The sequence below is a fragment of the Mandrillus leucophaeus genome, unplaced genomic scaffold, assembly GCF_000951045.1.
Source record: "Mandrillus leucophaeus isolate KB7577 unplaced genomic scaffold, Mleu.le_1.0 Scaffold534, whole genome shotgun sequence".
Classification (NCBI taxonomy): domain Eukaryota; kingdom Metazoa; phylum Chordata; class Mammalia; order Primates; family Cercopithecidae; genus Mandrillus; species Mandrillus leucophaeus.
This window is the reverse complement of record NW_012105742.1, coordinates 853,848-865,224: the sequence shown is the minus strand read 5'-3', so window position 1 is coordinate 865,224 and position 11,377 is coordinate 853,848. Positions and strand designations below refer to the sequence as shown.

Genomic DNA, 11,377 nt, shown 5'->3' with positions numbered 1-11,377 from the left:
CCCCCACCCCCAGCCCCCAGCACCTGTGTCGGGCCCTCGGGGTCCTCGTGGGCCCTCATCTTTGGGGCACAGGTTTGAGCAGTTCCTGAGGAGAAGAGGGGAGGACTTTACAAAGGCCAAGGAGGAGGACTTTACTCCACATATCAGGCATTGTTCGAAGTAAATCTGTAACCAGACGCCCAGCTCCGGATTGCGAAAGGGGGGCCTGGGCAGAGGTAATGTATTAACTCTCACTAGGGCAGTAAAAGCCACCCAAGCCTCTGTCACATGTGCCCTTCCCTGCCCACATCTGCACCTGGGTGCTGGACCTGTTCTTGTTTCCCAAGAGAGGGCCAGAGTCGAGGGGGTGAGGACCAGAAGTTTACCAAGCCCCAGGTGAGGGGAGAAAGAGGGAGTGGAAACAGGCACTTATTATGTAACCCCCTGTATGAGGCCCTTCCCCATTTAATGATAACCAGTTCATCATTATCATCATCATCATAGTCATTCTCATTATTAAGGAATGGCCTTGTGCCAAGAAACATGGATTTGCACTGTCCCAAGTAACCCCTGTGCTGGGCAGTATTAACCCCTTTAACAGCAAAGGAAACAGATTCAGTAGATGTGATTTGACCCAAGCCATGCAGATAGCAAGGTTGCAGAAACCAATCCTAAAATTCAGGTTGGTCTGAGCTGCCTTGCCCCCACCACCTGCACCCCTCAGGGTCCCTGAGGCAGGCAGCAGATGGGCCTCTGCAGATGGAGCTGCCTAGGCTGGCCCAGCCTGGCCTGCACCCTGTGTCAGGAAGGACACAGATCCCTTTCCCTCCCAGTCACATAATTTGTGGGACCCAGTGCAAAGTGAGAATGTGAGGCCTTTATTCCAAAAGTATAAAGAATTTAAAGATAGCAAGAGCATCAGATGGAGCATGGGGCCTTTCTATACACCAAGCCCGGTGTGACTGCCCATCACCCAGCCCAGGAAGGCAGTCCTATGCCCAAACTCTCTCCCCTCCTGGCAGGCCCAGCCCAGCAGGGCCTGAGGATGGCAGGGGGGACATGGGGAGGGGCCCTAAGAGCTCAGGCTCCTCAGCTGGTGAGGGCTAGGCCTGAGGTCCCCATTCTGTTCCCTCTGGGCTGCCCCAGCCCCAGCACTCTAGGGCCTACCTACTTCTGGGTGGCTGTGCCCATGGCCAGGCCCTGCCCGCAGGGCCAAGGGGCAGCACCGCTCTCCAACTGGACAGCAGGTTCATGCCACAGCACTGAGTCCGCCTGCCTGCCGGTGTCCACACTGTTCCTCTGTCCATCCACTTGTCCTCTCCTCTCCCTCTTGGCTCCTACTCCCAATTTCCCAAGTTGCTGGACCAGTTTGAAGCCTCTGCAACTCCCCAGCACTTTCCTCTCCACCCTCTCCTCCCAGAACTCCCCAGGGGGCTGTGGATACCAAGCCCCACCCCTTGCAGACAGGGCTCCATGGACACTCAATTCAACCCAAACCACACAATACACATAAAGAACAAGGTGGAGAACAAGGTCCCAGATCCACAGTAGCACGAAGGGGCCCACACACCAGAACTGATGCAGCCTCTCTAATCACCCCACAGAAAAACACACGTCCATGTCACAGGGGCCCGGCTCCACACCCTGTCCTACTGACAGCTTAGTGGGTTTCTTGGGCTCTGACTTTCCTCCTGGTGTCTGGGGGTTCTCTCCTGAGTGAAGGCCAGGGAAGGTGGGGCTTCAGGCAAGTCCTGGAACAGGTGAAGGATGGAGGGGGCTGAGTGCAGCTCCCGAGGAAGCTGGAGTGGCCAGGGCCTGCCCCGGGCACCTCCATTTCCCCAGCAGCTGGCCTCCCCGGTCCCCTAAGTCTGAATCCCCTCCCAGCCCTGCTACGACTCAGCCTGGGACTTGGCCTGAACCTCTTCTGTTGTCTAAGTTTTGGTTTCTGCATCTGTCAAAGGGGGATTAGATTGTCTTCCTACACGTGGCTCTTGTGTAAAATAAAAATATTTCTAAAAATGGGGGTTAGAATGTTCTGTCTCTCTCCCAGGGCTTGGCCAGATCAGAGACACTCACAAAGGAAACTGAAAGTTCTGGTGCCACCGATCTCCAGTTCCCAGACCTAGGTGGGGTCCAGGGCTCCTTTACTAAGGAAAAGGCTCAGCCAGAAGAATTTCTGGGGAAAGCAGGACTCAGAACCAAAATGTTGAATCTGGCTGGTCAGAAATCCAGGGCCCATCCATACCAGCTGGGGTCAAAGGCAGAGTGTGGAAAATGAACAGCCATTAGGTGTAGACCCAGTGAGACGTGTGTTCTGGGAGGGGCGCAGACAGCATGGAGTAGCTGGAGTAGGTGTGCCACAAGGTGGTCTGCGTGCCAAGTTTTCCTTGGTTCTCTTTTCTCATGATGGTTCTGAAGACCTGGGATGTCACTGAAACCACCTTTGCAAAATTATGACTGAGACAGTGAAAGAGATCTAACTTAATCAGTTCCATCTTGCTTCTAACCTCCAAGTTGTCCTTCTTCGTTCCTGAGTGTAGGCTGAACTAACCTTGGGAGAAACTTAGTTTTTAGTTTATAGTCTAAAACAAAGACAGTAACAGCCCTTTCTCAAAGCAGACTTCCTTCTTGCCTGAGGACTAGAGTGCCTTTGTAGGATGGACTAACATTAGCCACAAGATTAGAAATTGTGGTTTAGGAGTCATGCAGCTGGAGGCTACAAGATTCTGACCCTCTCTAAACTGCTCCTAAAATCAGCGCTTGAGATACTTTGCAGATCCTCCACTTGATAGATCAGCTGGCACCACCCAGATCCATAAATTGCCTCATTGGGACTTGTGGCTCCCACCGAGGAACTGACTCAAGGCAAGGAGACAGCTTCGACTCCCTATGATTTCAGTCCTGACCAATCAGCACTCCTGGCTCACTGGCTTCCCCGCCATCCATCAGGTTGTCCTTAAAAACTCTGTTCTGGCCGGGTGCGGTGGCTCAAGCCTATAATTCCAGCACTTTGGCAGGCCGAGACGGGTAGATCACGAGGTCAGGAGATCGAGACCATCCTGGCTAACACAGTGAAACCCCGTCTCTACTAAAATACAAAAAAAAATTAGCCGGGCGTGGTGGCGGGCGCCTGTAGTCCCAGCTACTTGGAAGGCTGAGGCAGGAGAATGGCGTAAACCCGGGAGGCGGAGCTTGCAGTGAGCCGAGATCGCGCCACTGCACTCCAGCCTGGGTGACAGAGCGAGACTCCGTCTCAAACAAAAACAAAAACAAAAACAAACAAAAAATTCTGCTCCCCGAATGCTTGGGGGGACTGATTTGAGTAATAGTAAAACTCTGGTCTCCCGCACAGCCACCTCTGCATCATTACTCTTCATTGAATTCCCCGGTCTTGAGAAATCAGCTCTGTCTAGGCTTGGGCAAGGTGAACCCTTTGGGCGGTTACATCACCACGCCATTGATGGCGCTCTCTTACCTCTGGAAGTTGTAGGGATGTATATTTGGCCTTCTGTAGGAGGGATGTAATATTGTGAAATATATATTTGGTCTTTGACCTCGTTTCCTGCAGTACAATTTCTAAAATCTTAGAATTCCCAAAATGATGTCTTCTTGTGTGCTAATGATTGACTGATGGCTAGCAGCCCCTAGGGTAGCTTCAGGACAGGGACTGGTTACCAGAGAGACCAAGGCAGGATTTCAGCCCCCTACCCCGCACCCCCAGCCAAGGGAGAGCAGACAGCTTGGAGGGTAAGTTGTTCGTCAATGGCCAATGGCTTAATGAATCATGCCTACCTAATGAATTATCCACAGAAACTCAAAAGGACAGGGTTCAGAGAGCTTCTGGATAGCTGAGCACGTGGAGGTTCCTGGCTGGTGATGCATCCATGAAGGGCATGGAAGCTCCGAGCCCATTCCCCATACCTTGCCCTACACATCTCTTCATCTGTATCCTTTGTAACATCCTTTATAATAAACTGGCAAATGTTTCTCTGAGCTCTATGAACCACTCTAGCAAATTAGTTGAACTCAAAGAGGGGGTTGTGGGAACCTCATCTTGAAGCCAATAGGCCAGAAGCTCCAGAGGCCTGGAGTTGGAACTGGCATAGGAATAGGGAACAGAACAGGGGACTGAGTCCTCAGCCTGTGGGATCTGATGCCATCTCCAGGTAGATAGTGCCAGAGTTAAATTTTGGAGGGCACCCAGCTGGTGTCAGCTGCGGAACTGCTTATCTGGTGTGTGGGGGAAAGCCCCCACGCATTTGGTCACAGCCATCTTCTGTGTTGTTGTGGAGTGAGAGAATAGAAAAAGCATTTTGAAGGCTGGGCTCGGTGGCTCACGCCTGTAATCCCAGCACTTTGGGAGGCAAGGTGGGTGGATCACCTGAGGTCAGGAGTTCAAGACCAGCCTGGCCAACATGGTGAAATCCTGTCTCTACTAAAAATACAAAAATTAGACAGGCATGATGGCGGGTGCCTGTAATCCCAGCCACTCAGGAGGCTGAGGTGGGAGAATCTCTTGAACCTGGGAGGTGGAGGTTGCATTGAGCCAAGATCACTGAACTCCAGCCTGGGTGACAGAGACTGTCTCAAAAAAAAAAAAAAAAAAAAAAATTGATTTTGAGAGTTGTTTTTTTTTTTTTCCTTAGAAGGGACATCAGAAGAAACACCAATGTCTGCACTCCCAGCCCCCCAAGCACCTTTTGCAAAGAAAAGAAGTGAGGTTACTGGGTTTTATTTGAGTCCAGAGGAGAAGGCCTTGGCTCCCACCCAGGCCCCAGGGCCCTGAGGCTGGAGGAAGGAGGCAGGATGGCAGCACAGAGCAAGGTCTTCCTGCCCTCCTGGCTGCCTGCGGATGGGAGTGGAGACCCTCAGAGCAAGCCCCAGCTTCTTTCAGAGGAGGGTAGAGTCCAGGACTAGAGCTCTTCTCTTGTGGCTGACACCTTCTCTGAGCAGGCCCCCTGTGGTCCCCCACACAGCAATGACTCCAGAGCCCCTTGGCCTTGTTGGTGGGCTTCATAGATCTGGTCTTCTCCAAACTCCCCCAGGTAGTGCAAACATGTCCTGGAGAGCCTAGGGGAGCCCAGTGGGAGCCTCAGATGCTGCCCAGCCCACAGTGGGGCAAACCAAGGCTCCAGGAGCTTCATTCTATCCCCAAGCCCCGGGCATCACCTGGTAGGCCAGGGGCCTCCTGTGACCATCACGCTGATGCTTGGCTCTGGCCCCTTGCTAAGTCCTGGGCCTGTGAGACGTTTCACTTGGTCCACTTCTCGAACTCCATAGCTGGTGGCAGTGGAGAGGAGAGGAGTACAGCTTTGGCAGGAGCCCAGCCAGGGAGAGACCCTTCTCCACACCAAGCTGGACATGCTGGGTGTTTGCGGAATTCAGAGAGGGAAAGCCCTTGGCCCAAGGTCACAAGGTGACCTTGTCTGCTGGCCATCTGCTCTCCCACTTGCTCTCAGCTCCAGAGCCCAGACTTCATCCCAGCCAGCCCCTTCCTTGGACCAGGGTCCTAGTGGAGTGTGTGTCGTGTGAGCAGGTGAGTGGGAATCTCCACTCACCAGGCCTGCCCTTGGAGGAGGGAGGTGGGAGCAGGATTTTCAACTCACTCCTGCCAGTTCCGGGAGCAGCTCCGGTCCAGGACATCCGTGTAGACCGACTCGCTCAGCTCCCGCCGCCCCCCAGAGTTTGGGGTATGAAGTTTGGTCTCTGCTTTTGCCAGATTTTGCCACATCTGGAACAAGGAGGGACTGGGAGGCAGGGCCTCAGGACTCCTGCTCAGTTAGGGGGAGGTGGGGCGGATAGGAGCAGAGTCTCTGGGGAGAATAAGGCGGCAAGAGAGCTGTTTGAGCAGGAAGCACCTGTAAGGCTGCTGCACGGCCCCTCCCCCAGCCCCCAAAGCTCCCTGGGATGGGAGTGGGGGATGGGAAAGAAATGCTAAAGTGGTAGGTGAGGCCTGGGCACTGGGGTCCCTCCTCCAGGGCACACCTGCCCAGTGGCACGTGCCATTTTATTTTTATTTATTTATTTAGAGTCTCACACCCTCCGTCGCCCAGGCTGGAGTGCGGGGATGTGATCTCAGCTCAATGCAGCCTCCGCCTCTCAGGTTCAATCAACTCTCCTCCCTCAGCCTCCAGGTAGCTAGGACTACAGGGGCGCCACCACACCCAGCTAATTTTTTGTATTTTCGGTAGAGACAGGGTTTCACCATGTTGGCCAGGCTGGTCTCAAACCCCTGAGCTCAGGCGATCGGCCCCACTCAGCCTCCCAAAGTGCTGGGATTATAGGCACGACCCACTGCACCCGGCCGGCATATGCCATTTTAAACCACAAGAACAAGGTAAGAAAAACGAACAGCACAAGTACTCCCAGGCCCCCACCTCACAGAGACACTGGTGCGCAGGCATGCTCAGCAGATGTGTGTGTGAACCCAGACACACGCATACTCACGTGCAGGTGCTCACACGTGTGCAGGTGCTCACACGTGTGCACGTGCACCATGTACACATAGCCAAAGTCGCCCCGTCAGGTTTGGGGAGGGAGTCCAGAACCAAGGATGGGCCTGGAAAGGGAGAAGCCTAAGGACAACTGAGTGATTCCCTGGGGTCTCAAGATACGATAGAGGCCTCCCAGATTGTCTGCTCTCTGTTGGGCAGGCAGATGGGTAAACTGAGGCATGGAATATAATTAAAGACTGCATCTGTGGCTTGATGCCCAGTGGTAGGGATTGGGGATCAAAGGCTGGTGGTAGAATGTGAGGTGGATGGAGGGGTCTGGCTTGAGAAGGGGTTGTGAGTGAAGGACTCACCTGGTAAGCCACAGCTCTGCAGGCATCACAACGCAGGTGAGCGGGCATGTGGGCTGAGTACATCTCCTCATCGTCCAGTTGTGGGGCTGTGGCTGTGAGTGGGGCCCTGTCCCCGAGGCCCCCTGGGATGGCCCAGGCTCCCAGCAGCAGCAGCAGTGGCAGTGACAGCCTCATGGCCCCAGGAGCCAGTTCAGCAAGTGTAGGATGTGGCTGAGGTGCAGATGTGTGTGTGCTTGTGTGGTGTGGGGACTGCCGCAGAACAGCTGGCTTAGACCAATGAGGAACTGACACCTCACCCCTCCCATCCTCCTCCCACTTCCTCCTCCAGGGCCCTGAAGATGCCACGTGGGCATGTCCTCTAGCTGGACCCTGGCTCCAGCCATCTCAGCTCCATTTCACAGATAGGGAGCAATGAGGCAAGGAAAGGGGCTGGGCCTGGGCAGGAACACATAGGGGCCCATACCTCCCACATCCTGTGATCTGGCTAAGTGGTAGGCACTCTGCTGAGTACCTTGTGGGAACAGTTGGTTGGCTACCGTCATCTTTTTTCATTGACCTTTCTGAGAAATAAGACTGTCATGTTTATTCTGCCTTTTCCGACACAAAGGCTCAGAGAGAGGTGACAAATCCAAGGCCACATAGCTAGAGGGGCCATGCTGAGAAACCCAAGCCTGATTGACCCAAGGCCCCCTGGCCACTCAACCACCAGAAGGAATGAGGTGTGGCTGCCAGCCTCCTGGGAGGCAAATTCAGGGAGACAGGGATGCTACAGTGTTTCTAAGACACACATGGTCTCCTTCCCTAGCCCTGAGGTCCCCTCCACCCACGCCATATCCAGGCATGGAAGGACATTGTGGAGGGTGTTGAGAGGCCATGGCAGGAAATCAGGCACCTCACACCAGTTATTTCAGCCATCATGGCTCCATGGTCAGTGATTTATTACACACCAGGATGAGGTAAAGGCACCTGGGGTGGTCCCAGGGCCTCCATGCCATCGGAGCTGGTGTCTCCAGCCAGAAAATGGCCAGTTGTTCTGACTCATAGCTCTCCTAATCAATTTCCAGTCCAGGGCAGAGGGCAGGGACTGCTAGGGACCTGGGCCCCCTGACAGGCCTGGAACAACGAAGGCATCCATCCCCATCCTTGCCACTGCTTCTCATGGAAACTGTCCTTCGCAAACTCATCACATCACACACCAGGCTGGCAAGGGCCAGCCATTTCTGGTTCAGAACTATACACAGACCCCCACGCATACCACCTCCCACCTCATGCAGACCCCCCTCATCTCCCTCAGAGGCTCCTGGAATCTCAGGGCAACTGAAGTGCAGGCTCTGGGCCCTGTCCCTTGCTGTGACTGGTCTGTAGGGCCAGCCCCTCTCTGGGCCTTGTTGCCACATCTGTTACTGGGGAGTAGAATCTGCCAAGAGCTGCAGGTCCCTCTGGCTACTCCACCAGGGGTATCGCTTCTACTGCCAGCCCTAACCCACCTTCTAACCACACAGAGGGGTCAAGAGACTCCTGTGGGACAAGAGCCCAACCCTCCCTCTTCTCAGACCTTCCTGATGACCATTTCACCTACTCCCGATGTAGGGGGTCGGGGACAGAAGCCCCACCCCTGGCCCAAAAATGAGTCAGCTCAGCTCTGAGGGCCAGGCTCCCCATCTTCCCACCCCAAGTTCCAGGCTCACCCCTGAACCAGGCCCTCCCTGTATTCCTTGCTTTGCTTCCACCTGCTGTCCCCCTGCCTTAGCTCCCTTTCTCAGAGCCAGCCTGGCCTGGGGCTGTACTGGCCACTTTCCCCCCAGTAGCCTCCAAGGCCAAAGCTCAGCTCCTCTTCCTAAGAGCAGACTTGACAGCCAGTCCTTCCTGCCACCTCACCAGGGGCACTGGCCAGCCTCACCTCACCTGGGCCTGCTATCAGGAAAGGCAGACAGTTCCCCGCCCTGTCTCCTGCTGCTCCCGTTCCTGCTGCCACAGGGCAGCCCCAGCACCTCCTCTGATGGGCTCCTGGGGACAAGCCCAGGGATGCCTCACTTTCCCTATTTGCTTGCCCACATATACACATATACACACACCCACACACCACACCACACCATGCCCTGGGAATGCCTGGGAAAGGGATACATAATTTCGTTGGGAGAGGAAGTAGGCAGCCACTTCCTGGGTGGCTCCAGCTCCGCCAGCCTCGGGGCTCAGATTCATTCTCTGAAGATCACTTCCTGTCCGACGACTGGCTGGGATGGGTTAAAGACAGAGGCAGCGGAAAGAGAGGAGGGTAGGGGCTTGGATGCCAGAACCTCCCAGGCCATCCAAGGGCTCCAACTCCATGGGGATCTGCCCGGGGCCTCACAGTGGGAACAAGGAACCCTTGCCGGGCTGGGTGGGAACTGAGCTGGAGGGCGGCGCACAGAAGAGCAGAGGAGGTGCAGGGCTGGGGGTTCCGCTCACTGGCAGGTAGTAGGTCCCGTCCAGGGGCCCTGCCTCAGAGACCCAGGGTAGCTGGGGGTTGCCGAGAGCCTGTGGGCCTGGGGACGGTGGCAGGGAGAGGCTGGGTATAGGCCCATAGGCAGGCGGGTAGAGGCCGAGGCCCAGGGCCAGAGGGGTGTAGACGCGGTGGGGCGGCCCAGGGGACGAGGGCGGCAGCAGCACCTCCACGTACTGCCCACTCTCGGGGTCGAAGAGCACCCGCAGCCGAGGCTGACGCGGCGCCTCCACGAAGTAGTAGCGGCCGCTCTCGGGGTCCACCAAGACCTTCCCCCGGGGCGCGGCCCCGGGCGGCTTGCGCACTCCCTGGGAGGGGCTTTGCGGGGACCGGTCTGTGGGAGGCGCCGAGGCAGCACGGGGCTGGGCCGGGGCCGTCCTGCCCGCCGACGCCAGGGGCTCCCGCGGGAGTGGCGCCTGGACGGCAGCCGCGGGCTCGGGGGCTGTAGGAGGTGTCTTCGGTTTGGGTGCTATCCCAGGGCTCGGGCTGGCGTGCACCTGAGGGGAGCTGGGGCGGGGCGATCGGACCCCTGCTGGCCCTACGGGGGATCGCTGGGATGAGCTGCGGGCGCCGCCTAGAGGGCTGGTCCGACCCTTGCCGTCGGGGACAAGGCGCTGGGCCTCTGCATCCCTGTTCTTTCCTCCAGGGCCGCGCGCTCGCACTCCCGAGGTTACCTCGGGCCGGCGACCCAAGGCCAGGACCCCAGGCAGGCGGATCTCTGTGCGCTTGAAGGGCTTCGCCGTGCTGTTCTCTGCCCTCCGCCGCATGACCCCGTTGGGCTGTGAGGCGTCCTGGGGGACCGTGTCGAAGGACGGTTCTGGAGGCTCGTAGGGGTGCGGCACGACCGGTAGAAAATCCTTGATGAAAACGGAAGTGTAGTGAGTCGGGACCGGGGGCCCCAGTGCCGGCGGCTCTTGCGTCTTGGATTCGCTGCCCTCCTCCCCGCAGGGGTCGGCAGGAGGCGCAGGCAGCCTTGAGCCTGGGGCTCCTGCCGGGAAGCCTGGCGCGTACGTGGTCTTCACCAACTTGCGCACGTCTCGAGGCCGCGGAATGGCCACGCGCGGACGTCCTGAAGCCCCCTCTCCAGAACCCAAGACTTCCGGGCACTTATCGGCGTCCAGGGTGCCCACAAGGTGGCTGTCGGGTGCTGCCACCTCTGGGGACGGCTGACTCCCTCCAAAGGCAAGATCCGGAATCTCCCGCGTGGATGGACTCTGCATCTCTGCTGGTTCTGGAGTCCCGGGTGGGGACGGTGTAGGCGGTGCCAATTCCTCCTGAGTTAACCCATTCTGAGCTTCATGAGTAAATGCTATCGATGCGCCTGGCCCCATGGGGTCCCACGTCTCTTGGGGAGATGCGCCCCAAGTTCCAATAGGACGATCTGGAGCCTCCCACGGGAAGAAGGCCGGCGGGGACGGGCTGCTACCTGGCTCCACCGTATCCCCGACTGCCGAATGTGGAATCTCCCACTGGGAAGGGGCTTCGAAGGACGGGCTCCTTTCCCCAGCAACACACTGATTCCACTGGGAACGGATCGGAGGGGAAGGGCTTCTCCTGCTCACAGTTTCCTCGACGGCCAGATTCTGATTTTCCCACGCGGAGGAGGCTTCAGGGAACGATGGGCTACTCACCCTCCGACTAGTCCGATCCCACGGGGACAAGTTCTGGGGCAACGGGCAGCGAGGACCCCGTACAGCCCCGTTTGGAGCCTGCCACGGCGGGGACGGGCTTCTTGGCCTCACAGCCCTACTCGGAACCTCCGAGGGGACCCTACACTCAAAAGGCGGACTCCGTGCCCTCTGGACAGTTCGATGCGGCGCCTCTTGCGGGAATCGAGTCTTCCGCGCCTCCTGGATCTTCTCCTCTGACTGAAGGAAGATGCTGGAGCTAACAGGACCCAGCGGCTCCGTTCCGGGCGCAGGCTTGTCGCGCCGAATCGCGCGCTCGCGGAGGCTGGGCCACGGCCTCGGGGCTTTGGCGGGGGCCGAATTATCTTGTACGCGAAGTGGCTGAGACTTAGTCTTCTCCAGGACCACGCGGGTGCTGCGGGACGTTTCCCGGGTCGCAGGTTCCGACAGCCCCGTGGGCCTGAAGGTGGCGCTGCTCGCGGC

The 11,377-nt window shown here is 57.3% G+C and overlaps 3 protein-coding genes across 3 annotated transcripts in view; all 3 read right to left on the bottom strand.

The window, feature by feature from the left end:
- SLC23A1 (solute carrier family 23 (ascorbic acid transporter), member 1) overlaps positions 1-1,350 on the bottom strand; it is an 18,576-nt gene extending 17,226 nt beyond the window's left edge. Inside the window, exons 1-2 of the mRNA XM_011997232.1 lie at positions 1,151-1,350; positions 24-85 (exon numbers count right to left, since the gene is read on the bottom strand). Coding sequence (XP_011852622.1) covers positions 24-85; positions 1,151-1,286 — 198 coding nt within the window. The 5' untranslated portion in view covers positions 1,287-1,350. The remainder of the gene's footprint in view (positions 1-23; positions 86-1,150) is intronic.
- Positions 1,351-4,695: 3,345 nt separating this feature from the next.
- Positions 4,696-7,012, bottom strand: MZB1 (marginal zone B and B1 cell-specific protein). The gene is made up of 4 exons (XM_011997230.1): positions 6,785-7,012; positions 5,586-5,710; positions 5,149-5,259; positions 4,696-5,049 (listed from the first exon to the last, which is right to left on the bottom strand). Exons 1-4 carry the CDS (start codon positions 6,956-6,958, stop codon positions 4,893-4,895), a joined length of 567 nt encoding a protein of 188 aa, XP_011852620.1. The 5' UTR covers positions 6,959-7,012; the 3' UTR covers positions 4,696-4,892.
- Positions 7,013-9,050: 2,038 nt separating this feature from the next.
- Positions 9,051-11,377, bottom strand: part of PROB1 (proline-rich basic protein 1) — a 4,872-nt gene continuing 2,545 nt past the window's right edge. The window contains exon 3 of the mRNA XM_011997271.1: positions 9,051-11,369. Coding sequence (XP_011852661.1) covers positions 9,131-11,369 — 2,239 coding nt within the window. The 3' untranslated portion in view covers positions 9,051-9,130. The remainder of the gene's footprint in view (positions 11,370-11,377) is intronic.